The sequence below is a fragment of the Idiotropiscis lumnitzeri genome, chromosome 1 (assembly GCF_059441095.1).
Source record: "Idiotropiscis lumnitzeri isolate Australia: NSW breed Sydney's pygmy pipehorse chromosome 1, RoL_Ilum_1.0, whole genome shotgun sequence".
Taxonomy (NCBI): Eukaryota; Metazoa; Chordata; class Actinopteri; order Syngnathiformes; family Syngnathidae; genus Idiotropiscis; species Idiotropiscis lumnitzeri.
In genome coordinates this window covers 20,925,745-20,952,972 of record NC_142391.1, presented here as the reverse complement: position 1 = coordinate 20,952,972, position 27,228 = coordinate 20,925,745, and the positions used below count along the sequence as shown (strand labels likewise).

General features: G+C 42.5%; 3 protein-coding genes across 7 annotated transcripts; 2 read left to right on the top strand and 1 right to left on the bottom strand.

Annotated features, from left to right (window-relative positions):
• On the bottom strand, window positions 1-5,025 carry coq2 (coenzyme Q2 4-hydroxybenzoate polyprenyltransferase). Of its 5 annotated transcripts, none has more exons than XM_088287864.1 (9): window positions 4,645-5,025; window positions 3,398-3,418; window positions 3,082-3,302; window positions 2,232-2,398; window positions 2,030-2,151; window positions 1,697-1,782; window positions 1,504-1,637; window positions 582-770; window positions 1-446 (listed from the first exon to the last, which is right to left on the bottom strand). In XM_088287864.1, the coding sequence occupies exons 3-9, from the start codon at window positions 3,101-3,103 to the stop codon at window positions 327-329; spliced, it is 840 nt and encodes a 279-aa protein (XP_088143990.1). In that variant the 5' UTR covers window positions 3,104-3,302; window positions 3,398-3,418; window positions 4,645-5,025; the 3' UTR covers window positions 1-326. The 5 variants fall into 5 exon arrangements, with proteins under 5 accessions (XP_088143990.1, XP_088144000.1, XP_088143973.1 ...); XM_088287874.1 differs by lacking the exon at window positions 3,398-3,418 and having other exon boundaries at window positions 4,645-4,690; window positions 4,994-5,008; XM_088287847.1 differs by having other exon boundaries at window positions 3,082-3,418.
• Window positions 5,026-5,575: 550 nt separating this feature from the next.
• Window positions 5,576-19,037, top strand: LOC148343648 (zinc finger protein 462-like). Its single transcript, XM_088287833.1, has 10 exons — window positions 5,576-5,748; window positions 6,637-11,270; window positions 11,406-11,668; window positions 12,722-12,840; window positions 12,986-13,111; window positions 13,191-13,425; window positions 14,280-14,422; window positions 14,503-14,726; window positions 15,738-16,533; window positions 18,461-19,037. The coding sequence occupies exons 2-10, from the start codon at window positions 6,651-6,653 to the stop codon at window positions 18,550-18,552; spliced, it is 6,618 nt and encodes a 2,205-aa protein (XP_088143959.1). The 5' UTR covers window positions 5,576-5,748; window positions 6,637-6,650; the 3' UTR covers window positions 18,553-19,037.
• A 1,185-nt stretch (window positions 19,038-20,222) lies between these two features.
• On the top strand, window positions 20,223-27,023 carry slc75a1 (solute carrier family 75 member 1). The gene is made up of 13 exons (XM_088304777.1): window positions 20,223-20,393; window positions 21,342-21,526; window positions 22,143-22,239; window positions 23,112-23,215; window positions 23,668-23,826; window positions 23,917-24,108; window positions 24,634-24,736; window positions 24,881-24,992; window positions 25,078-25,186; window positions 25,493-25,583; window positions 26,315-26,362; window positions 26,458-26,547; window positions 26,624-27,023. The coding sequence occupies exons 2-13, from the start codon at window positions 21,374-21,376 to the stop codon at window positions 26,707-26,709; spliced, it is 1,344 nt and encodes a 447-aa protein (XP_088160903.1). The 5' UTR covers window positions 20,223-20,393; window positions 21,342-21,373; the 3' UTR covers window positions 26,710-27,023.
• The last annotated feature ends 205 nt before the right edge of the window (window positions 27,024-27,228 follow it).

The window sequence follows — 27,228 nt, the reverse complement described above, 5'->3', positions numbered from 1 at the left end:
ACCTCTCGAACATAAGAACGACAGCTTATTTGATTTCGAGCTATTTTCACCACTTTACATTGGCTACATTTGCCTAAAAATTACAAAGTGGAGACGTACCATAAGTATGGATTTGTGAGAGAAAAAAAATGAATTGGACCATATTTTGGCATACGAGGTTTCCGCCGGACAGCGACAATAAATACATTCCTGGTAAGTTTGAAGACTGCAAATGATGACGCAAATGATGTACTTCACTGTATGTATTATATGTCGTTTCCTAACACACAGCACCGAAAAAGCTTAAAACCTAAAATTGTGTCCAGTCCTTAGAACGCCATTGATTCTCATCTTTCTTTCCACAGGTTACCAGCGATGATTCCTAAAAGTAGTAAGAGTCCAAGATTCCGGTTGGATACAAACTTCTTCCAGCAGTCCTCCGGCTTGTCCATGTCCAGAGTGAAAATCTAGAGGAAAGAAATACAAAGTGACCTTGACTTTCAAGTAACCCGATTTTGGTGTGGTTGATTTATTGATTTCTTTTTATTTTGAACAGTATTTTTGCTTTGCATTGCAAGTCACTGAGTTTGACGACCGCTCACCTGGCGTGCAAGGTGAAAGGTGACGGCGGCGAGGGCGGCGTAGTAAGGGGTGGTCTGCTCGGCGTGGAGACCCGCCGCCACCAGGCCTGCCATCATTGCCGCCGTGAAGCCGCTTAGCCAAGGTTTGGTCTGCTCGCCGAAACGAAGCGCTGTCGACTTGATGCCCACTTTGACGTCATCCTCCTTGTCCTAAAACCCATGGGTACAAATGCTAGATATTTTTATTTTTTATATTAATCATATTGCTATAACACATTACAATACGATACAACTTTATTTATGTAGCGCATTTCACAACAGCTGGAGCTGTAACAAAGCGCTTTCCATATTGGGCTTGCCTCACATTTCATGGAAGCTCATGAATGGTATTATTATGAATTATTGGTAGGCTATCGAGAAGAAGTGCCTTTAAAATATTTTTTTTGAAGAAAGTCACAATCTTCAGATGATAAAGTTGAAAGGTGAAAGGTTGTATTTCTTTAGAGAAAAAGCTTGTTTTTACAGAGAAAAAATTTCTTTTTTTTTTTAGATCAAGTTCTATTTTTGACAGAAAATTAAACAAGTCAGACTTTTACAAGAACAGAATTTAAGAATGTTTTTTTTTCATAAAGTCCTATATTTTAAAAAAAGGGTCAATCTCATGAGAATAACATTGCATTTTAGAATTAAATCTTACAGAAAAAAAATAACCCCACAACAATGAAGACGAGTATCTCGTGATGAAGTCTTTTTTTTTCCAAGATGCAGAATGAAGTCATCATTTTTTTTTCTGAGAAAATAAATGTAGGCTTTTCCAAAAAATTGGCCTTCATTTACATTTTTCTTCCCCCAAAAAAGCTGTGATTTGATGAGCACAAAGCTGCATATTCCCAAGCAGGGATTCTATGCGTACCGGTGAAGAATCGATGACATGGCGCCTCACCTGATGAGCGTAAATGGTGTCATAGATGAGGGTCCACATGACTCCAGAGAAGTAGAGAGGGAGACACACTGACCAATCGCAGACACCTCTGACAGCAGCCCATCCCAGCAGAGTCCCCCAGTTAAAGGTCAGACCTCAACACAAGCAACAAAGTTACACGACAAGAGCCAAATAAAAAAAAAACATTGCTTACCGAGCACCAGCTGCGGCCAGTAAGTGATCCTCTTCATCAGTGGATACGTGACCACAAGCGACAAAGAGGCGGCGCCCAGAGCAATACTGAAAATGTCCCAAAACAAAAATGCTAATAAAAATAGAACCATCTGAAAGTAATGATTCTCACACACACACACACATATATATATATATATATATATAGAGAGAGAGAGAGAGAGAGAGAGATTTAAACTATTTTTAAAATGTTTTTTTTTTTGTGAGTAAGATTTTTGGGGCACAACAATTTTTTGTTGACAAAAAAACACTACTTATGATGAAAAATCTAAACCACTCTAATCCCGGCATGTACCTGTAATAGTTGAGACAGAGGAGCACGCCAAGAGCAAGCGAAAGCTGCCCTCCCAGGAACACCAGAGCCTGCAGACGGGAAACGTCGCCACAAGCGATGGGCCGCGTGGCCGTCCGATCCACCTGCACGGCAAAATCAAAACGTTGCCTGGCATGACAGCTGTTGAAAAGCCAAGACATGATGAGATGAGACGTGACGGTACCTTCTGGTCAAAATCTTTGTCCCACATGTCGTTGATGGTGCAGCCAGCGCCGCGCATCAGCAAGGCGCCCGTACTGAACAGGGCCAGCATCCCCAAGTCCGGAAGGCAGCCCGGCTCGGCGGCAAGGGCGATGCTCCACGTGCACGGGAGGTAAAGCAGCCACGTGCCTGCCACGCATTAGGCAGGCAGTTTTTTTTTAAAGAGAACAAAACAACACATAGCTGCCTCCGGCCCAGTCAACCAAGGAAAATTTTTCTTTTAACAATTACAACAATTTACTGCTTTATGACAATAAAGGGCATTCTCATTGTGATAGGAAAGGATTTTTTTGGGGGTGGGGGAGAGGGGGTATTTTTCTTGAAAAAAATTACAGATTTTCTAAAAAAAAAAAAAATACAACTTAATTCCTGTAATATTCCAACTTTGTTTTTCCCAAAATTTGGTAAAAAATAGAATTAAAGTTTTGCATTAAACTGTAGGAAGTGATGCAACCTTTTTGAAACCGATTCAGTTCCTGGTTTGATCATCGTTTTCCAAAATAGCAGCAAATGTTTGGTTTATTTTGATTATACCTAAAAAACAATCAGTCTGCTTTCATGAAAGACTACAGAAATAAAAGAATAATGACTATTGAGGTGCAGAAATCAAACAAGATTAACAATGGCTATAATGGATTACTAGATTCTTAAAATAGATGTTGATTAATTTGACAATCCGTGATTACATTTTGATACCTCTACTAACATGATGAGAGATCAAATTCCTTCCATTCATTAAACACAGCCCCGCGCAAGATCTCGATTTATTGTGTACCTAAAAAATCGTGGCCGGTGAGTGTTGATGTACACACCAATGGGTTTGTCCAGCCTCATTAAGCGTAGATACGGCTGGACGGGCCGCGGGGCTGCGTTTACGATCGCCGATGCGGACACGCTGAACGTTCTCCTTCCGTGAGCAATAGATGACGAGATATTTCTGTGGATGGCGGGACGGAACGTTCCGGTCTGGCGCTCTTTCTCTTCGGGGAGCGTTCGGAGGCCGGAGGAGCAGGTGGGACGCCGGTGGAACCTCCTGAGGGCGGTCAGCGTACACGAGCATGTGAGTTTGGTTGAGAGCATGATGGCTCCGGTTTTAGAAGTGTGTTTTTGTGTGTGTTTGTCATTCACTGTGGGGCCCCATCAGCAAGCCTAGGATGAACACACACACACACACACACACGCACGCACACAATGACTATTCGTTGTTATGCAAGAGCAGCCAATCTCTTTGTTACAGCACGTGCACAGTCATGTGTGTGTTTAACTTTTCTGTGTGTGGTTGTGACTTGGGTGGAGCATGTTCCGATGCCAGGTATCGTTATCGGGATGATACCAGCCTTACTTCAAGGAAACAAGTGCTCGCAAGTTCGCAAAGGCTCCCGTTTCCAGTAAGCGGCGCCCTCTTATGGCCGTTCTACTGTCAGGAAGTAAATGCATGGTAGTGAAAAGTATGTATGTATGTGTAGAAGTTTCATAACCATAAGTGTGTTGCTTCAAAGTTAATTTTCTAACTCAATTTCTGCTTGGCCGACACATATTTTCCGTTGGATAGCCCAGCCCTATTTTCCAACTGCATTGTGTCAGGCGAAACAGTTAACAGTTAAATCTGTGTTAATTTGCACTTCTGTTTGTGATGACCAAAGAATAGATCTCCGGGAGTTGCCAGATTTATTTTGGACTACATTTATCAAAAATTAATGTTTTTGAACTTAAATGTGTCAATTGTATAGATACTAGTTCGCCTTTTGTCAGAAATAAATGAAAGGTATTTCTTCAAAATTATCTGGCATTGGTTTTGCGATCAAAATTACTAGTGGTATTGGTTACCTCATTACCTGGTTGTTGCAATTGCAGAACACCAAAAGTTAAAGCCATACCTACATTTTAATTGGATTGTTTTATATGCAGTGTGTTTCCACTTGTTTAACACACAACTCAAAATGCCATTAACAGACTACAAAACCAACATCATTGTTGCTCCAATTGTAAACCTCAAATCAACTTATATTTGAACACCAGCGGTACCAAGGCAAGCAAACAGAGCATGTAACAATACTTAATGGCATATATTCTTTACCCGAAGTGAAAAGACAACTATTGCAGCAGAATGCCCATACGATGACTACAGGTTGTCTAGAAGGCGAATAGGCAGAAGCATGAGTTTATTATGCCTCACTCCTAGTTAGTTTGGCGTTCCGACTTACGTACCGACCTCGTAACTAATGACATATGGCGCTGATTTTACGTCGTAAATGGAGGTGTAATTTTAACATGAAACTGTTGCAATGGGTTCAAGGAGGAAGAAGAAAATAACAAGGATGCATCGATAGATGGTTAAAAAGAAAATTTAGGGGTCACGCATGCCCATAAATTACCTTTCACGTTTGAGTCACTGGTCGCTTCCTCTTTGGGTGATCATTTCTAAATAGTTCCGGATGGAAACAATTGTTAAAAATTAAAACAAATAAATTGTTTAATATATTTAAAATGGTTTGAACAAATTTGCATTAATAAAGACTTTGGATACGAAGTAAAATAATGTTTTGAACTCGTGGAAAAAATTCGATCAATCCCGATGAAGGTGCTTCAAATTGGACGTCAAAACTGACAGCAAATCTAAATTGGCTCTGAAATAGTCGAAATGACAAATTTGAAACAAATGAACACAATCATTACATCATATAAGAACTGATTTAAAAAAATGATTCCAAACTGTTTCCAAACCCGAATTCCAAACTTCCTGTTGGGAGTGAACCGATCCGAAATAAGTCCGGCAGAAAACGAAGCTCGCAGTTCAGAATACCGCTTTGAAAGCCCTGATTTGTTTTCGAGTGAAATGTTAAAATTGCTTCGGCGATAAAAAGAACCAGGAACACCTTTTATTTTTTTTTATTTCTGTTTGCTTCAAAATGAACATGTTGGTGTTTTAAATTGATCTAGAAAAAGATGTCCGTTCATAGTCACTGAATCGTTATAATACCTGCAGCATGCCTTCCACTTGAGGGTACTGACAGCAAAGGGAAGAGATTGCTACGAAGTCAATTTGTTTTGTGTATGAAACGGATTGATGAATATTTGTTGTGATTGGCGTAACGATAATTACATGATGATAATTATGTCTAAAAGTATTATCTGACCTATTCGCCGGAAAGACGGTTAACAAATGATAAAAAAAAATGCATTTCACATTAAAATATAAAGGCAAACGTGACGAATACCTTGTGCTTTGTAAAAATATAACTTCCGTCTACCTACCTTCAGTATAAAAAACCCCAGCGCTTTGGCATTACAAAACAACGCGACGACTTGCCGGTTTAACGTTTTACCTTGAAGGAGCCACGACTCTGACCGGAAGCCGAGTTGCGGCATGAGATAGTCGAGTCTCGCTCGCGCGAAAAATGGTGGAAATGTGTGCTGCGTTAGCAACCTCTTCTATTCGAGGTATTGCGGTATAAACCTCGAACCTGGACTATTTCCAGGTGAGTATGTATCGTTTATTCACTGACAACGGAGTAGCGGTGCGTCTATATTGCCCCACGATCTTTGTCTTTCATTTAATCTCAGCACGCCTCGATTGGAAGTTGTACTTGCCCACTTTATAGTCACTTTTGCTATTGTTGTAAATCAATATTGTGCTCTGCATTGACAATTAAACACACGTTAAAGCTTTTTATTATCGCGGACCCAATATATCATATTGACGACAACCTTCTTGTCCCATCGTTGCATCCAATATGCAAAACACCCATCAAAGCAATTTCTTTTGCTTCACACTTGCATTGTTGTGATGCGTTCACTCGGCTTCCACTTGTGGCCATTGTGGCATCATTTACGCATCGCCATGAAGTCGTGACAAGACAAAATACCGCTTGCCACACTCGTCAATTAAAAGTAGGACATGGCAACATTTGTTTTTGTGTAAAAAGGGAGTGCGCATGTAGCTCGACGTCACATTGTTATTCCTCAGACCAGAGGGTACCCAAAGCGAGGATCGGGTTGTTGGTCCGATTTTGTAACGGATAGACGAATGTCAAAGTGCGGGCGGTACCATGCAAAATAGAAATGACCACCAGAAATAATCCACAGACCCCCCCCCCCCCACAAAAAAAAGGTCTCTGTGCACTGATTGTAAGCTTGTTTCTTGTTTATCTGTTTATTCATGATAACCTTGGCCCAAAGAAATATAGAAAACGACTTAATAATGCACAAAGCAAGACCTAAATCTCGTCATGCACTAGCATGTGTCCTGCATTCAACACTGTCACTCCCCTGGGCCGTTGTTGATAACTGCCTCTTAGAATAGAAGAAATGATCATCAGATGACATGTCTGTGTTTCTCATGTTTTTTTTTTTTAATGACTGTCTAGGTTGTGTCACTGCAATGACCTCCTACAACGGGATGCAAAAAGAAGACGACGCTGACAACGATACCATGCACAACCAAGATGCACCCCAAGAACAACCCCGCCCGTCGTTCCAGTGCAACCGCTGTCCCCTTGAGTTCAGCTCCGCGGTGTTCCTGCAGGAACACCTCGGTCAGGATCATGGCTCTGATCCAGATTTGAATAACCATGCCAAGAAAGACTTACCTAAAAGCAACCCGGAAAGCCCGCTTGGAGATCTTCAAACCGATCCTTCTGATATTTTGAACCACCTTGAAGATGACAAGAACTTGAAAGATGTAACTCAAGAGGCAGAGACTGAAATAATGGCCGTGTCAGCCAACCACCATGATGAAGAAAAACAAGATGATGAAGAGGCACAATGCTTTCCTACCTCAAGCGTGACTCTTAACTTGTCTAGGGATCTGAAGACATACAAGAAACCACTACAAGCCTCCAGCATCAGCAAGCATTTCACAGTCACCGATAGCCAATCAGACAATGAGTCAGAAGACCAATCAGACTACCGACCAGATGATGAGTCAAACAACGTTGCCCCTCCCACCATCGACATCTCTAACAGCCACACTTACTTGCAAGAAGACTACCTCTATGTTGATCTGATGCGCCCCGTCATCGAAGCACCCGCCTCGAAGAGCAAGAGAACATCCAACGCGGAAAAGACGACTGTAGAAGCGACAAACAAGAAGGAGCTGTCCTTCGAAGTAAGTGAAGATGACGAAGACAAGTGGGTTAGTCCACCGACGTACAGATGTAAGCACTGTGACCACAAAGATGGCAGCCTCAAGCAAATATTTGCCCATTATCACAAAACCCACCCATACGTACGCTACAACTCCGACTACATCCAGGACAAGAACAATCGGAGTGCCACCTTCCGGTGTCTGGTGTGTCCCATCGAGTTCCTGAACGAAGAAGACCTCAGGAAGCACTATGGGGACGAGCATGTGGGGTCCCCAGATATCTTCACGCTGGGACTAGACCAAATCAACCTTGTGTTCAAATGTTTCACCTGTGCATTTACCACCAACGCTTTGGATATGCTAAAAGAGCACTACAAAGAGCAGCATCCGTTGGCCAAGGCGCTCAATGGGTTGATGTTTCTCAAATATGTGTTGCCGCCACGCAGAGAAGACCCGTCACCCGCCAAGACCCCCGCTTTAGAAAACCCAGAGACCAATGTAGCCTTGTACCAATGCAACAGATGCCCGTTTCATCACAAGTCAGTTATCGTCTTGCAAGTCCACTACCAAAAAACTCACCCGGAAGAAGATATCACCATCGACAAGATAAAACGTCAGGCTGGCGGCGCGCCGAGTAAGAGGCCAGAAAGTCCACCCTCGGAAGAGCAAATAAAACGCAAGGACAAAGTTAAGATTGAAGCTCAGCCGGAAAGTTCTGTATCTGAAGAAGTTAGCGAAAGCTCTGAAGCTCACACAAAAAGCAAGGACAAAGTTAAAATCCCAAAAGTCAAGATGGAATCGTCAATACCCGGAGAAGTCAGAGAAAGCTCAGAAGCTCCGACAAAAACATCGGACAAAGTTAAGCTCCTGCAAGTTAAGTCGGAATCATCTATACCAGGGAATGTCAGAAAGAGCTCCAAAGTTCAAATGAAAAGTAAGAATGTTAAGTTCTTAGAAGCTAAATCAAAATATTTTACCCCAGAGAAAGTTGATTCCTCAGAGGACCAAAACGGAGCAGTTGACTCTGAACAAACTTGTAAAGCCGAGGCACTCATCCACAATCGGCTGGGCGGAACAACTTTACCTGATTTTAATGGTGCTAAAAATGAAGAACTGACGCCGAAGCGCAAATATACGACTTCAAACATTTACGCACGTGCCGAGAATTTGTATTTCTGCTATAAGTGCAACTACGGGAACCCAACCATCAAAGGAATAATGGTCCACCAGTTCCGAACACACGATAAACTTCGGACCAGCAGCGAAAACATTGCGGACTACACAGAGAAGATTCACAATAGTTTGCAAAAATCGGTGGCTCAAGCTGAAAATCAGTCCTTTTCTCCCCTGCTGCCTCTTCCCATCTTGAACAAAGGTGATGAGCACACGTTTTTCTGCCACTTTTGCCATTACCGGCGCAGTACCGTCTCCAAGGTGGTCCAGCACTACGCCCGGAGACATAACGGCTTGGTGGCCACTCCCAAACAGATCCAATCGTACACGTTTAGGACTCTCGAGCTGTTGCAGAAAAAAGACGACAGCGAAGGAACGGGACACAAAAAAACAGCCAACAAAAAACAAGCCCCTCAGAAAGTCAAGATCCTCCAGTGCAAGGGTTGTGTCTACAAGACCCACAACGCAAACCTTTTCCGAATACACGTTCATAAGTGCCAGCGAGGAAATCACTCTAGTTCAGGCGTTTTAAAAGTATACCTTAAGCAAGGAAATGTCCAATCCGGCTACCAGTGCGATTTGTGCGAGTTCTCTCACAAGAAATCCACCATGTTGTATAAACACTACCGCCAGGAACATCCCGAGAGTTGGTCCAGCCTGGATTTTATCACCACCCGCTTGAAGGAAGGCCACAAAAGTACTCCTTTTCTTAAAAATAAAAGCCAGATAAAACAAGAAATGGGCGACAGGGACGAAAGCGATGCCAGCGGACCGAGCGACTCTCGGACGTATTCGTGCCGTGCATGTTCTTTCAAAGGGAGCTCAGTAGTAGGAATTAGAGACCACTACCGAGCTGTGCACCCTTGGTGTCTCAAGGATGATGGCCTGGTGCCCGGCGTTGGCAACCGAAAGAAGTTGAGCAGCGGCAAGAACAAGAACAACAGCTGCTTTGACGACTACCAGATCCCTCTGGAGTCCCCGAGTATGTCGCCGGAACGCACCAAATCGTCTCTGATCAAGGATGACAGAAAGACCACTTCCAAAGAATCTGAACATAGCTTTGACATGGATGAAGAAACTCACATGCACGTCTTTAAGTGTCCGTATTGCACCTACGTTAACACCAAGCATCAGGGGGTCCTCACTCACTGCCAAATGAGGCATCCGGACCTTCAGTCACGAGCCGACAGTCTCTACGTAGATGAGGTGCACTTTCGCAACTGGGGCGAGAAGCAAAAAGGCCAAGAAGGTGATGCGTCGCACTTCCGAGGCTACATGTGCGAACTCTGTCCGCAGACCCACGAGACGGAAAAGAAGCTAAAGAGACACCGCGAGCAGGACCATGGTGAGACCCCGCCCGATGCAAAGAAAATGCACGTTAAGATTCCCAAAAGCAGCACGTACAAAATCAAAATGACATTGTTCAGGTGTCAGCAGTGTGCGTACAGCTGCAGCAACAAGATGGCGTTCGGTCGACACATGCGCTTAAAGCACAAGGGTGCCCCTGTTCAGGTCTTTCGCTACAATTGCGTTTTGTGCTCCAATTCCTACTTCAAGAAGAAGCGCCTCGGGAGCCATTATAAGAATAAGCACGGGCAGGGCGCCTACCTGGAACACTTTTTACCACTCTGCGAGCAGATCACTGATACGCTTCCAAAACCCGAGGTCAAGGCTGCAAACAAGATCAAAAGGCTTGTCTACAAGTGTCCGTGTTGTCCTTACGTCAACTCGCGCCCGCACGGCATGGCCACGCACTGCCAGATGATGCATTCTGACCTTTCCGTCCGGATGAACGAATTTGAACGGGGCGAGATCGTCATCAGTAGCAACTACCAAGCGGGAACCAACAACAAGCGAGGCTACCTGTGCAACGTGTGTCAGGGGATTTGCATGTCGCTCAAGAAACTTGCCATCCACTGCTCCAAGAGACACACAGGAGCTTCCAAACAGGAAAAACCCACACCTGAAGATGGGAATTCTCTGGAATCGGTATCGGTGACCGCCCCTTTGGTTGACATGAAGCCCGACGAAAAAATGATTAAAAACGTAGGGAATACTGACTACTCTTTGTACAGGTGCTCGCTCTGTTCTTATTCGTCGGTGGTCCGGAAACGTCTGGCTATGCATTACACCAAACGGCACGGAAAGAAAGCGTTCCGCATACACTTTGCCCCTCTGTACCTTAGCAAAGTCAAAAAGGCGCCGCATACTCCAGGAGTAGTCGTCTCGGAAGCACCAGAAAACCCCCCGGAAGGAGAGGAAATGCTCTACAAATGCCAGTTGTGCGAGTACAGAACCTGGGCGCGCCGCTACCTGACGTATCACTACAACAAGACCCACCAATTGGACGTGAGGACAAGAGAGAGGCTGCTGATGGCGTACAATAAACGCAAAAGACCTCTCCCTGAGGAACTTCCTCCAGACCTGGTGCAAAGCCCGCTAGATGGCGAGCCGCCACCCTCGACTCAATGCAAGAAGTGCCCCGACTTGTCCTTTGACTCACCGCAGCTCTTGCTCGCCCACTACTGCGCTGCCCACGACGTCGACCGTATAACAGACTTTACCGTGATCCACCCGGCAGGCCGCAACACAGGCGTGTATCGGTGCACTCGCTGCCTGATGACGCTGAACGGGATCAGGAAGCTGGGCCACCACCTGGATCGGCACCAGGAGAAGCGTTCGACTAAGGTTAAGGCCAAAAAGAAGAAGGCCATGCCACTTGAGAAGAAGACGGTCAAATCGGTAAGTCGTCACTTTCTATCCCCAAATTTTCAGAGGATCTAGTTCCGGGCCACATTGCCCAGGACTGCATCTTTTCCTAACCTTTATTTTTTCATTGTTGTTATTATTTATTTCTTTTTTTCACACTGAAAGCAGAATACTGTGGCCATGATAGCGGCACGGCTTTCGGCCCGTAACGCGCCACAAGAAGAAGGGTCCCCCATGACCAGCAGCATTATGGCATCGCCCGAGAAGCCCGCCGAAGTCGAGCAAATGGACGCGGAGTCGCTAAGCGAGAGTTACGTATGCAGCCAGTGCCAGCGCACGTTCAAGTCGCGCAACGGTTTGCGAACGCACCAGCGCAGCCACCAGGCGCTCGCGGCCATCAAGAAGCTGCCCGCGTCACTGTCACAGCTCAGGTAAGAAAAACATTCTTCGTCATTTGACGAGGAAATACCTTTTTGTCCATTTTAGGGGAGGCGGCCATTTTGCCACTTTCTGTCAACTGAAAATGACATCACAATTGCTCAACCAGTCATGGCTCAGCTTCAAAAAACCTGAGCCAGGAGCAACTGTGATGTCATTTTTAGTTGACCGAAAGTGGCAAATGGCCGCCCCCTGAGATGGACAAAAGCCGCTGGATTTTATTGGATGTTATTGTCAAGACAATTATATTGTTTGAAATCACAATATCTTGATATTGGAGAGTGGTGAGTGGATATTTTTTGAGGCGTCTACCTTGATCGTCCACTTACGCTACGTACTTGCATGCATTTCGGCCACTAAGACGACACACTTCACTACTTCATCCACTAGTAGGCTGACATATATGATTGAATTTCATCTGATAACATTTTAAATCAGATTACTGATATAATGGGGAGTGGAGCGTCTGGATATTTTCTTTTATAAGCAGCTGGCTTGATCCTTCGTACTTTCACGTATTTAGGCAGCTGAGACTGCATGGCTCACTAATTCATCCCGAGGTAGTCCTCCATATATAATTACGAATTTCGTTGAGTGTCATTTCAAGTTGGGATCAGTGCTATTTCTGACAGGGCCAGCAGAAAATGTGTAACTTTGCTCTCGTGAGGGCATGAGTCACTAAATAGAAGCACAATCTATCCACCTGCTTCCCCTATTTTTTCCCACATTCTTGGCTTTTTGCCTACTTACTTCACTTGCTATCCCGCAATTTGTCCACTTAACCTACAGAGTTACCCTTTCGACCTACCTGCAGATTTACCTACCTACTTAGCTATATACCCACCTAATAACCTACCAACTTACAATCTAGTTCCTCACTCATCACCTTGTCACCTACCTAACTCCCTATTTACCTGTCCACCTACATACATACCGACGTAATCAAGCATGTAACAACCTTTCAACATCAGCACCATCCCCCCTTCTTTACTACCCACAAATCTAAAGACCTGTATTTTTCCTTTTTTTTTCTCTGACCCCAACAGCCTGAACAAGTATCTTCTCCACAAGCCCGGAACTATCCGTCCTTTCCAGTGCGCCATCTGCTTTTATCGTACCAACGTGATGGGTCTGTGGACCAACCATTTGCTGAAAAAACACCTTGGTAAGTCGACACCTTTATTTCATTGATGTTCTTTAATGACTTTTGAAGAGATTGTTTCCAAATCGTTTGTCTCTGGCATGCCTTCCCAGCGATCAAGTGTGAGATGTCAAAAGCAAACAACGAGTGTGTGTGTGTGTTTCTCCAGATATCGTTCTTGAAACCTGTGATGACAAACAGGAGAACAGCATGACTCAGAGTGCGGACACGGATACTCCTCAATTAGGCTCGGGAGATATTAGTTTGGCCAAAACTAATGAAGGCTGTACCAGAGGCAAGTATTGTAATCACAAATGCATACTGCACCTGCCTGCCTACCTCCTCACGCAAGTGTTCCATTACACCTTACACAGATTGGTATCTGGAGCCCCCGGAGGTGCGCCGTCAGCTGAGCCACTTCTGCCTGATGGCTCAGAACGGAGCCACCAGCATGCCGGCCACCCGACAGATTGACAGCGGCGGCCTGTACCGCTGCGAGAACTGCTCCTTCTTTTGCGAGGATCTGCCCAGCATGCGGCGACACTACCTCAGCAAACACGGCAGAAAGATGTTCACGTGCAAGGATTGCAACTTCTTCACCGGTTTAAAGTCAGTTTGTTATATTTACTGCCACTTAACATTTTATGATTGTACACTGTATAGACTGGATACAAACTGTATCGCGCAATCCGCCCCTTCCCAAAGTGAAATAAAAAAAAAATTACTTTTCCAGACAAATATACAAAATTGAGGTACTAATCACTTTTAAAAATGCCGACCCATAATTAGGGGGATGTTAAGTAAGTATGAACAACACCTGATAATAATTCTTACCTACCAACCAATGTGCTTATCCATCAAACTACAATTGCATAAAAAAAATCTGTACTTAACAGTTGAAAAATATATCAAATAAGGAAAAAGTAACTGTAATCATACTGGAAAAACAACAATCATAACATTTAAAAAGAATAGCATCATTCATAATATAATGTGGAATATTGTTACAGTACAGCATCTGTGCTCTGCGGTTGGCTGCAGGGTGTGGAAATGGGTGGAAGAACTATAATGTTAAACCAAACCAATAACAACAAGATTAAATGACTTTCTAAAATAAAGGAAATCAAATGGTAGTGTAATGCTCTCCACTTTTTATTTAAAAACAAAAAACTTTAAAGTTGTAAATGAAACTAGTACTAATTGGTAATGTGAATGTTCATATGATCATGCTTCTATTAGGAAAAAAAAAAAAAAATATATATATATATATATCTAATGCTTATAATTGACAAATCAACAAACAAAGTCGTTTGTTCCATTGGGCAAAATATAACCACGTTGTGCAAATCAAAATAGACACCTAATTTCAAAATGGATTTTTCTTGCTCTAGCAAATCAACCAAGGAGGACCGATGGAATATGGAACAGTGATTGATAGTGAGCACTGCTTGTGTGTTCCTTAGGAGAGCCATGAAGGTGCACATGGACACGGATCATTCCTCATTGCAGAAAGAAGCTCCTCCTCCAGACGGCCTGCGCTGCCCCTTCTGCCTCTACCAGACGCACAACAAGAACCACATGATCGACCACGTGCTACTGCATCGCGGTACTTCACCGTCGCATTTTCACTTTCCCTTCACTGCGATGTTGCCTTTTCTTCTGATTGTCCAACACGTTGGCCCGCAGAGGAGCGTGTGGTTCCCATGGAGGTGCGGCGGCCCAAGCTGTCGCGTTACCTGCAAGGCCTGGTCTTCCGCTGCCACGTGTGCACGTACACGAGCGCCAGCGCCGACAACCTGCGCTCACACAGCGCCAAGCATGAGTGCGTCAAGCCGTACCGATGTCGCTTGTGTTACTTCGACTGCGCCAAGCTGGACCAGCTGGAGGCCCACCTGTGCGCAAAGCATCAGGTGAGGACACAACAAAACTCTTAATTGAATAACATATCAAAAATTTGGCAAAATGTATGATTATGATTTTCATGAACTACTATTACATTTATTTTTAATATACATTCTTAAATCATTTTTAAATAGACAGACAGAAAATATTTTTTGAAAAGGAAACTATTATTTACACTCTAATAAAACAGTTGGATAATAAAAAGGTTAAGTGCAATCAGATTTACAATTTTGATTCAATGTGTAACCCTTTATTAATATGAAGCATAAAAATCAGTCAAATGTATAATAAAAAAACTGAACATAAGACTGAAATAAAATCTGCATATAAATCAAAAAGACTCAAAAAACTCATAAAAGTTAAATTTAGGTTTTTCACGAAAACGGCATCGTGTTGTGGCAAAAGTATCACAAAATAAATAATCTTTTAGATAATATTTAAAAAAAATATGTGAGTATGCAGGGGGCAACTGTAACAACATATGACTTTGATCATGTCTACTGCTCTAAACAATTGTAAAAAGTATATGAAATGTTGCATTAGAAAGTTGTAGTCATAAAATAAACCATTTATGTATAATTAAATTGAATAATAAACTGGTAATCAGATTTGAATTCAAACCATACATTAAAGATAAAAATGGTCCTGAATGATCACAAAAACACATTAAAAATATTAACGAGGCAGAAGATTTCACATTAAAAATAGAGAGAAATCAATTTCATACAGTCAATTTTCCAGCCTTCATTTCAATACTGTAACAAAGCGATCTACAGGTACACATTGTTCAATTGATATATAAATCCCAAATAAAAATAAATAATCTAAACTTTAAAACGGAACAGCTGTTGTTAAAAAACTGAACCCAAACAAAAACAATATTTGAATCAAGTGAAGGAAATAAGCCTTCCTAGTTTGTCAGTTAAACAATAATTCTAATAACCACCATTATTCTCTTCAGTTTCTGCATTTATGTTGGCAATCTATCAGCACATTCCAACTTGTTTTCTTGCGTGTAGGTGATGAGGAACCATGAGCTTGTGGGGCAGGTCAACCTGGAGCAAGTGGAGCAGGTGAAGCTCAACGAGAGACCTGAAGAAGGCCAGGAGGACGACAACAAGGAGGAGGAGGAGGAACAGAGGTCTGCCCTTGAGATCGCCAAAGACCTCTTCAGCAACCTGAAGGACACCGACGGCGGGAAGCCCACGGAGCAAGTCAGCAGCGACTGTGAGACCCACTTCCCCAAAACAGCCACTGTTAAACAAGAGCATCCAAATGATGCTGCCCCACCTGAGACGAAGGACGGCAATAATTCTCCGCTTCCTCCGGAGCGCCGAAAAGAAAAAGCGGAGGTGGCGGTGGACGAGGAGGAGAGGAAGGTAATGGACGAGGAGGTGGAGGAGGAGCAGCAGCAGGGGAGCGCCACCAAACCTGATGAAAAAGCGCACCACTCAAAACAGCAGAGCCTAAACACAGAGGCGTGCGTCGAGAACGACAACCTGCGCCACATCCCAGAGCTGGACAAGGAGAGCGCGATGCGGGGTTCCTCTCCGTTCGAGGAACTCCACACAGACTTCACAGAAAGCTCGGGAAAAGTGGCCAAAAAGACGCTCAAGAGGGAAATGTCGGCCCCACTTCTGGGCCACACCTTGGACCCGCCCCGAGATGACAAAGCCCACAAAAGGAAGATCTGTGAAGGACTAAAAGAGGTAGCGATGAAGGAGGTGGCAGGACGAGATTGTGAAGGGCAGAAGAAGAGGCTCAAGATGGAGGATACGTGCATGGTGCAAGATGGCAACTCGTCTGAAATCAAAGGTATAAAAAAAATTCACCGGGATTTACACAATTGCTATGAAGACTAATCGCAAAGTCTGCTAGCTTATTGCTAACACACAATGCAAAATACCGTAAACAGACTAACTAGCATCGATGCTGCTGTAGTTTGAACCGCTTTATTTGCTGCCAAAAGTGGCTAATGCAGTGTTCCCTCGCCGCTTAACGTTTTGCGCGCTGAGTGCTTTCCGTGTTTTTCCCGAATATTCGTCGAAAAAAATAAAGGAAAAAATACAGCCATATCAGCAACCAACGGCTCTCAACAAGAATTTGGCATAGCCGAAGGGTGTAGAATTTTTCCAATTTTATTAATATATCATTCCCAAATAATGTTTATTACATGCACCTCGTTGAACTTCTTGGTAGCAAGTTCTGGCTCACGCTGCCCCAAAGACACAGGATGGCTGCCTTTTAAACACCTCGAGCCCTCCCCTAAGCCAATTAATTCTAAACAGAACTGTTTTCTTCCGCAGAACACACTTATATTATCACCAATATTATTCGTAATTATAGAAAAATATCATCATTCAACCGATGTGTAACCCTGCTCAAAACAACACGAAAATTATTTGACTTGAAAACCCAGTATTTCACCATGACGTCACATGCAGACGTCCCGGGACGCGCATGACGCTGCGAAACCCGGAAGTAAGAGCGACGCTCGATTTCACAGTGGTGTGTTGTGAATGATAGGCGGACACCGGACAATAGTTTGTGGTACCCGAGGGTTATGAAATGAAAGTTGGTTTGATGGTTTGGCAGTGATCTCGTGTGCACCCAAGACCACAGCGATGGCTGTCCAACAAAATTGCCTGTTAGCCTGTTTGGTTGGTGGCAACGGTCTCCAAACCACCGAACAACGTTCTGTTCGCAAACTCAGACCGTTATGTTCGTTAGAGTCGTGCCGGATAAGCGGATAGCAAACAGTTGTGGGTGGAGTGCGCTCAGGCACCTGACAAGCACGACGACACATTGGCAAATAAAATGTTAGTGCTTGTCTTGGCGCAGCTTACAACACAATACGATCCAACTTAATATGGCGCATTTCACAACAGCTGGAGCGCTTTCCATATCGTGTGATATAAATTAGCGGCAAATCAGAACACTAATTAAAACTTAACTAGAATCCTGCCTTGCATTTTATGCAAAGGTCCACATTCATGTTATGGTGCAAAGCAAACCATGATTACTTCCTGCAACGGTGCTTCTTCATGGTCTAAAAACAAGAGGGAAGAGAGAAGACGACGACAACTTCTATGAAGAAGAAGAAGGCAATGAAGAAGCAGCAGTGCAAAAATGATTTAGAAGGTTGGGAACCATGTCGGGGCGGTCGCAATGGCGTAATAGAAGGGTAAATCCCCCCCACAGTTAAACTAAAAATTTGATTAAAAAAAAATAAAAGTCAACCTCAACTTTGCGGGGTTTTTTTCACCTTCACGATGGTTCTGCTCCCCATTAGCTGCGATACACGAGGGATGACTTTATAACTGCAACTTAAATCAGTTTATTTTTTTTCCTGTATTACACTGCCCCCTGGTGGATTAGATGTGCACACCAGAAAGATATCCACAGGCCACAAAATGAAATCACGATTTGATTATGGTTGAATTATGCCTTTTCTGTGTGGTTTATATCAAGTGCAACATTGTAGAATGCTTTTTCCTCCTCTTATTAAAGGAACAAAAAAAAAATCTTTGGGGTTTTTAGGGCATGACCGGTTATTTTTTGGGAGGCCAAAGCTTATTCTGATATTTGTCAGAATAAAATGTTCAGAGCAGTTTAATCAACCGATGAACTGTGTGGGTTTTTTTCTTCTGAAATATCGTTCTGATCTGTTTATACAGTGTGTTTTAATAACTTTGAGGCTCGTGTAAGATCTGCGATTTAATTTTTTGGGGTGTCGTTGCAGGTCTCGACGTGACCTTCTCTTGCAACTTTTGCGGACGAAACCTCCAAAGCAAAGAAGAGCTACAGCGCCACGCCTCTCGCCACGGAATGTAGGCCAGGAACACTTTAACGACACAACACTATCAACGTAACTCACATTTCAGACTCCCTGTCGTGGAGCAAAAAAAAAACAAAAAAACTTTTCTACATTTTAAACATTTTCTAAAGGAACGAGATTTTTTTTTATGTGACACAGGTCTGTTTGGTAGTTTAAATAAAGCTTTGGAAAACAGCCGCTAAATGTCTTGACACTTTGTTTTGGTGTTTTTTTTTAATGTGCAAATTGTAGTACTACTGTATAAAAAGACAAAATCCTGGTTAATAATTGTATTTAATGTTTGTATTTTGGTTTGTTTTCATGGACGAAACACCCCACAAAAAAAAAAAAAGTCATGTTGCATTCAAGCGCTGCAGGACATTGTGCCTTTCTTGTTTCTTCTCACAAACTTTTTTTTTTCATTTTATGACATTAACTTAGTTTTGTTTTAACTGTTTTACATATTCAGTCATTGAATAAATTTAAATGTTTTGTACTTTTCTCTGCTCAGTGATGTGTACATTATTATTCTGTTCCTCCCATTTGATTGTTAATAATTGTGATTTAATAACTTTATGATCGATTGTATCTATCCGGGCGTTCAAGATCAATGTAGTTGATGGGAAACTGCCTTTATGAATCATTGAGTTTATTTGGTCGGTGCTGGCAAATAATGTTTTGTGTGGGTTTTTTGGGGAACGAAGTATTCCAGACGTGCGCTATATGAGTGTTGGGTAACTCTCCGATATGATGCGATGGTAAATCCAAATTTTCTGATTTTACTGAACGTCACATTTTTGACGGTTGAAATGCCTGGGTGCCTCCTGAGACTTAAAAAAAACTTTAGCGTAGTTCAATAAGCTAAAAAAACTGCAGTCGCCCTCGCTGGTTTCTGTGCGCATTCATGCGCTTGTCCGCTTTCAGCCAGTGTAAGTGAAGAAGCGACTTATGGTGTTTTGGAATTTGTTGAGGTGACCATATGAGCTCGCATTTGCTCCAAAATATTGTGCAGTGCGCTTTTATATTTTCAAAAGTCGAGGTGGACAAAGAGTAGTAATGTGCATTTGTATTCTGGTGGCGATCGGTCGCTTTTTCAGGCAACAGACCTACAACGCAAGCAATATTACGATTGCCTCCCTGCTGTGACGGGAAGAAAAATAACAAGCAAGATGCAAAAGAGGGTGTGCTATTTTGTTGTAAATCTCATCTCAAAACAGATCCTAAATCACTGCAGAGTATTTTAGGTGTTGTGAATTTTAGTAAGTAAGTGCCAATGTCAGGTCAATCAAGTGTCCCTTTTCGGGAGCGACTGGGTTTTAAAGCGGTTAATATATAATATACACCTTCTAAAACACTGACACCCACAGTCAGAATTCACAAACAAAGCACGCAATTTACGATGGATGCTGCAAAAAAACGACGTTTTCTGAACGTTTCATCTAGTTCTCTGCCCGTTTCTAAAGAGGGCGGAGGAGACATTTACAATATTACAGTATTTTTAAAATCCAGGTTTCACTCTCTTCGGATTTAGAATACACTCTTATGTACTAATTAATATAGGAATTGTGAGTTTTCGTTCGTGTCTTCTTTGTGTAAATGCTCAACGCAGAGTTGTTCGATAGATACTCAAAATTCCAAGTTTCTATCAACGCCGCATTAGAATGTGCGCTTTGACGACACACTTGTGGTGTCGTCCGAATGTAAACTGACACCGCTCCAAAATAAAAAAAGAAAAAACTGACACCGCTTCCTGGTGCGGACTTTCCTCATAATAATGTACGGATGAGCGGAAGACTCGTCAAGAGTTGTGTTTGGGTCGCTCCTCGGAAGCGTTAAGTCGTCATTTTACGCCGAAAGTGTAAGTATTCGAAACGCTCGCGAACATTTTTTTGTCCTTGCGCTAAACGCAAGGCGGAGAGAAGATGCTGAATGACAAGGATCTGTGGAACTTTTAACAGGGTCCCATTCGTTGTAAGCGAAAAAAGAAATATTTATATATTGAAAATAATCTTTGAATATCATTCGGCTCAATTCATTGACCCACTTGAACGTTTGGCGAGCATTACAACCTTTTGCTTCCTGGTACAGACTAACACCTGAAATCAGTGTCTTACCAAACGGATGCTTGCCAAGTCTAGTAAAAAAATAAAATAAAATTTAAGTCAAATGTATGCTTCTCAACTTTTGATATTTATTGACATTTCAAGTTGTTCTTCCAGTTCATTTTTTGTGTGATAATAACAGCTTAATAATAGGGGAAATTTTGAAGAAAGGCGTTTCTTAATAAGAATGAAACCTGAGTATCTGTGACAACGAACCAAAACTAACCTGCCATCTAAAACCTAATAACATGTTCTTGAGCTTTGCAAACCATGTTTTAGATTGATTTGTCATATTGATGAGGCGCATTTGTGATTTTTTTTTATGCATAGCACTGATGAACTTCTTCAGCTGTTTACGCAACAGGACTAATAGTCAAACACTAAACAAATATCCAAGTGAGAACTCTTGCAAGAAGTTGCTGTAGGCCACAACTCACTCCCCGATTCTCACATGCAGGCAAATTGCTCAACCCTCCCTCAACTCCTGACAGTTGTCACTCGGCAACGCTCCTTAACGGCACACATCCAACAGACTGCCACGACAGTCACTGCTATATTAATTGCAATCTATTAAACCAGGTTGTTTACATTTTTGCTTTATGTTATATTTTGTTTTCTGCTGTTTAGCATAATTTGGGGTGACTGAAACCGGACATTTGTGGTCAGGTGTCATGACCGTTTTCTTTCCCTAATTTGTCTTCCAGACACTGTATATTTTTTCTAGTCAGCGTGAAGGATGTCACATGCGGGCAAAGCATCCGACAACGTGGCCCCGTCCTCGTCAAGGGTGATCTGCGTGGTCTTCGTCCTCTTGCTGCTAGACCTGCTTGGGTTCACCCTCATCCTACCTCTGCTGCCCTCCATCTTGGACCACTACGCGCACACCGGGGTGGGTGAGCCATCTTTTCTCATACAGTGAGGAACCAAAAAGAAGCATCTTCCTCGCACACTTATCCAGAGAAGCTTCAAGCTGTTTTTATTTGCAGTTAAATTGACATAAAACAAGCATTGTGTGTTTAAACACCAAAATGTTCACCCAAACCATGTCATTTTTGTAGCTCAATACTAACATACAATGCAAACAGCCATCGACAGGTGAAGGCAAAGGTAAAAGGAAAAACATCCAAACAACGGCTGTTTAACACACAGAGCAACAGCACATACAACCAGAACACATACCAGTACTCACAGACAACAACTGTTATTGCATTTTACACAAGTCACTTTACACTAGTCATAGTAGCACCACATGATAATACACAGAAAGTGTGAAAATCTAAATTTGGACTTTTGACTTATACTATTTAAAAAAAAAAAACATTGAAAATGATCGCCTGACTGTCATACAGCATGGCTTCATTGTAACTCATAATGGGCATGAACGTGACGCTTATTTCTTAGAAATAAAAGAGTGCTTTGTGGCACAATATTTCTTGCGTTACATCAGATTGGTTTTACATGTGGGGGTGTGTGTGTGTGTGTCCTTATGATGTTTCGTGCAACAGGATGCTGCCTATCAGTCACTGCAGAGCGCCGTAGACGTCTTCAGAGAGGCGCTTGGGATTCCGATGGAAAAAAAGTACAACAGCGTTCTGTTTGGAGGTATTCAAATGAATAATCCAGCTTCTTCTTTTTTTCTAAGATATTGATTGATGGGTTTTTACTGTAACACTCTCACATGTGGGAGACGAGAGCCACAGTGTTTTTTTTAATTTGTTGTTTTTTTTGCAGCCATTTATTGAATTGTAAAACACACTCATTCAGAAACTGGAGGTCCCGCCTCTTAAAGGCTTGTTCATGGACACTATACAATGGAACACAACTTGTTTGGTGAAACTTTATTTGTTGATAAGCTAACAAGCCACAGCAAAAATGAAGTACAACAAAAATACAGTCGTATAAACTGACTCAAGTAAGAGAAAAAACATCTCTATTCAATATAGACTCAATTTAATTCAATTTATGTAAAAAATGAGTCGGGGATATTATTATTAATAACTTACAAGTCATTTAAACAACAAAAAAAAGTGAAATGCAAAAAAAGTCCTAAACTAAAATATGCATTTCTGTTTTGTTTGTTTTTTTTGTAAATTACGTTTCTTGTTTGTCCTTTCCTTTTTTTAATTTAGATTTTTATACATATTTCCTCAATTAGGTATATTAAAAAAATCAGCATTTAAACATTGCACGGGGAAAAAAAGCAACAATATACTTGTAAAAGTAAAATATCAGTTCATGTTCGCCACCAAAAATGAGTAAAGCACAATGCTGAGAGTGCGCTGGAATTGAAAGAGTCCACATTAAAGCACTTCATGCTGCTGGCTCTTCTCTGAGTGTCAATTGCTGAATAGAATTGTCAAGCATTAGAAATTCCTTTGAAGGAGTTTGAAATTGAGTCAAGAAGAAAAGTGACATCAGAGTTTTCCTGCTCAGCTTGAGGATATTTGCTTTCAACTCGTCTTTGTGCTTTTCAGGTCTGATCGGCTCCGTTTTTTCGCTGCTGCAGTTCTTGTCATCTCCCATCACCGGAGCGCTGTCGGATCGTTATGGCAGGCGACCTTTGCTCCTCCTGACTACAGTGAGTATTTGCATACTTTGCAGCATTAATTGAAGCGAGGTGTTTTTTTTTAGAATGTAGCGGCCTACGCACTCACTGACTAAATAATGTGCAATTTTATCGTTCGTGTGTTGTATTGTTATTTTGTGCAAAAAAAATCATTTGAACAGCAGTTAACAGAGGTCAGGCGTTCATTTGTTGAAGGTGGTCACTGCTACTTAAAAGAGGCATCTATTTGTTCAACAGCAAAATTAAATGAGGCACAGGATTATTGACAAGAAGTCTTTCTATGGTTATGTTGTTGTTTTGCAAAGACATCACTTCCCCTTTTATCAAACAAGGCACAACAATATTTGAGATGAAGCGTTTATTTCTTCGATTTAATGATTGCTATTTATGAGTCAGAACTTTGATTCTTTTGTTGCAAGGATAAGCTTTGGTGACAAAAGAGTGAATTGTGCACGTCTGTACAGGTGGGAATCATGTCGGGTTACGTGGTGTGGGCTCTGTCCCGGAGCTTTGCCATGTTCCTTTTGTTCCGAGTGATCGCGGGAGTATGTAAGGGCAACGTCAGCCTCTGCACCGCCATCGTGGCTGACATGGCCGACCCAAAAGCTCGAAACCGCGGGATGGTAAGCGCAACACACACACACACGGTGAAGTACATTTATGCCACGTCAAGTTCCTTCCAAGTCTATGTTGTGTTGTCTTGTGTTCTCCAGGCCATGATTGGCGTGGCTTTCTCAGTGGGCTTCACCGTGGGACCTCTGATGGGGGCGTACTTAGCCGTGACTTCCAAAACCACGGGACACCTCTTCTTCCAGACGCCGGCGTTCCTGGCGCTGGCATTCAGTGTCGCAGACCTCGTCTTCATTTGGCTCATGCTTCCCGAAACGCTTTTGGCGCGCGCCAAGGTCAGTTGAGGAAACGGAACCACTCAACCGCAGTATGGACAAAAGGATTTATACACTCCTACTAAAAAGTTCAAAGCCCAATTTCACAATCTATTCACGATGGAATGTTCTGAGTGAGTCGGGGGGGGGACGCCTGTGCAAATGGTAATTAGCGGAATGGCTTCAATTTTGAGTTCCTGTTTGTATCTCTCTCACTACCTTTTCCACATATAGTACAGCGCGTCCATGGTTCACTGCATAGTTCTGACAATGACAGCTGAATTTATACCAAAAAATGTGATGTTTTTGTAAACTGTAATATTAAAAAAAGTTGTGGACTGAGTATAGAACCCTGTAGAACACCACCAGCATTTCACCACAGCTCTCCCAACTCCAATTTATACTTCACCGCTTGCTGTAGTCACTGACGTGGTAGTCAAGTCGTTATTATGATAAAATAAATATTTGTATGACGGAAGGAAGAGCTCGTGTATTACATTGCAAACTCTAAGGTTTTATCATGGTTTTGTTGCAACTGTGTTGAAGGGTTCCCATTCTGGGTTTGGGGACTTTCGAGACCTGCTCAGCCCGGTGGCCTTGTTCAGCTTTTCTGCTGTCGCTCGAACCAAAGATCCACCCTCAGTAAAAAGTAAGGACAGCACTTTAGGTGTGATGTGTGTCTGCATGCACTGGGAATTAAAAGGGAACACATTTGGGAAAATTGACTTTTTGATTGCTTCTATTCAGATGCGCAATATTGTCTAAATTGCGTCTTTTAAAACTGTCTCGGCAGGAATGCAGCGACTGAAAGTGCTGGGTCGGGTTTATTTCTGCTACCTGTTTCTGTTCTCCGGCCTGGAGTTCACGCTGAGTTTCCTCACACACCAACGCTTCCACTTTACGAGGTGAGCACACCGTTGCGTCACCGCTTGTGCAAGAAATGCACCTTTTTGTTCTTTTTTTCACTGTTGACTTGTTTTACTTCAACAGCATGCAGCAAGGAAAGATGTTCTTCTTCATCGGCATCGCCATGGCATCCATCCAGGGCGGATACGCACGCCGAATCAAACCTGGACACCACGTCAAAGCTGTCCGCATGGTAGAAGGAGCTTTAAGTCTGGGCGACTTGAAAATGGCTTTTATTCGGAACGGGGGCGTGTCCTTGCTTTACGACTGGCCCTACGTTCATTCATTTGGATGTTACGATTGCAGCACGATGAATAATGCGGCATGCTCCAGTTACCACCTTATTTGCCGTTTTTCAATTAATTGCGATTTTTTACTGTTATTATGACTTCACTGCTGTGTCAGCACAGTTTCAGGACAGACAATGGCACGTTCCGACTTCAATGCAAATTTGCACATGCAGAATTTGCATTTCATTTGTCGTGTTTCTGCTTTTCAGGCCATCGCCGCTCTGATCCCAGCTTTTATTCTCATTGGACTCTCGTGGAACGTCACCATGCTGTACATGGGCTTGGCGCTATATGCCTTTGGTGAGAGTAATTCACCATTGTAGCCCCACTTGAGTGTGATTCCCATTTATTTTGGAGTAGTACATGAGTCTGTCTTGATCAAATGTGATCTAACAAAACCAAACTAGAAAAAAAAGCAAAGCAACAACCAGAAAAAAACAAGACGCATCATGGACACGCAAGAGGAGAGAACGGTGGAACGGAAAAATCCATATTTGAAAAAAATGAATAAATAAATAACATAAAAAGAATGAATGTGATGGAATAACTAAAACAGTGTCACAGTGGACAACTGGTTAACATGATGGCCTCACAGTGCAGAGGTCGTGGGTTCGATTCCGGCTACGGCCATCCTGTGTGGAGTTTGCATGTTCTCCCCGTCCCTGCGTAGGTTTTCTCCGGGTACTCCGGTTTCCTCCCACATTCCAAAAACATGCATGGCAGGTTGATTGAACACTCTAAATTGTCCCTACGTGTGATCGCAGATGATTGTTCATCTCTGTGTGCCCTGCGATTGGCTGGCAACCAGTTCAGGGTGTCCCCCGCCTTCTATCTAAAGACAGCTGCAGTACGCTCCAGCACCCCTGCGACACTTTGTGAGGAGAAGCGGAACAGATATTGGATGAATAAAAAAAATGAATTAAATGGTCATGTTAAGTGCTCATTTGGTGTACATACTTCTGTTTTGTGTCAGGTTTTTAATTTTCCGTTACAGATGAATGCAATTTATGTTTTGTTTTTCTTCATTGTAGCGGCAGCAGTCGTGGTCCCGTGCCTCTCTATGCTTGTCTCTGAACATGGTGAGTCTCTGTTTTTTTTTTGTTTTTGTTTTTTTTCTTGTTGGGTGGCGGTTGTGAGTAGAACATCCTTTACGACGGTTTCAACACTTCCCCAGGCTCAGCCAGTCAGAAAGGCACAGTGATGGGCATCCTACGCAGTCTAGGCGCTCTGGCCAGAGCTCTGGGACCAGTTGTGTCATCTTCTGGTAAATAAAATATTCTGCCCAACATGTTTGTAATGTATGTATTTTATAATAATTGTGTTGTTTTTTTTTTTTTTAGTTTACTGGCTGGCCGGGGCTCAAATATGCTTCCTCGTCACGTCGGCCTCCTTCGTGATACCGCTGATTCTGCTGAGCAGCACCTGATCTGCGCTCGTTTTGACACTGTAGATGTCTTCATGTTTACATGTGCTCATTTGTGAAGGAGTCTCACAAGATGCAAGAACAACAAGGCCAACGAAAAGAGGGGGAGCGTGTGTGTGCGCGTGCGTGTGTGCGCGCGTGTGGGCGTGCGTGTACGTGTGTTGCAAGCTTTTATACTGTACTATTTTGTCACTTTAAAGAACAAGCATACGGTGTTTAGGTGCCTTAAAAGAAGTCTATTTTCTTATGATTAAAATGAATGAAAAAAACACTTATTTACACTTGTTGATTAAAGATACAGGAAAGGTTAAACTCTATTAATCTGGATTTGATGATACGTTCTTTATTTATCATCAATTTTTAGCAGTGTGATAATATTGTTATGTACAAATATTTTGAACACAATTTTATTGAATCATTTTAAGAGGATCAATTAGTTCTTACTGTCATGGAAAATGTAACATTAAATTATTATTACAGTAATAATAAACATATGAATAAGACAAGATAGGTTGGAGATTT

Coding starts and splice junctions, on each gene's coding strand:
- coq2 (XM_088287847.1), bottom strand. CDS start 3,349: ATGCTCTCAACCAAACTCACATGCTCGTGTACGCTGACCGCCCTCAGG. Junction 1,638..1,696: donor CTGGCCGCAGCTGGTGCTCG/GTAAGCAATGTT, acceptor GCTTGTGTTGAG/GTCTGACCTTTAACTGGGGG. Junction 771..1,503: donor ACACCATTTACGCTCATCAG/GTGAGGCGCCAT, acceptor CATGGGTTTTAG/GACAAGGAGGATGACGTCAA.
- slc75a1 (XM_088304777.1), top strand. CDS start 21,374: ATGTCACATGCGGGCAAAGCATCCGACAACGTGGCCCCGTCCTCGTCA. Junction 24,993..25,077: donor CAACGCTTCCACTTTACGAG/GTGAGCACACCG, acceptor TTACTTCAACAG/CATGCAGCAAGGAAAGATGT. Junction 25,187..25,492: donor ACGTCAAAGCTGTCCGCATG/GTAGAAGGAGCT, acceptor TCTGCTTTTCAG/GCCATCGCCGCTCTGATCCC.
- LOC148343648 (XM_088287833.1), top strand. CDS start 6,651: ATGACCTCCTACAACGGGATGCAAAAAGAAGACGACGCTGACAACGAT. Junction 13,426..14,279: donor AACTTCTTCACCGGTTTAAA/GTCAGTTTGTTA, acceptor TGTGTTCCTTAG/GAGAGCCATGAAGGTGCACA. Junction 14,727..15,737: donor ACCTGTGCGCAAAGCATCAG/GTGAGGACACAA, acceptor TCTTGCGTGTAG/GTGATGAGGAACCATGAGCT.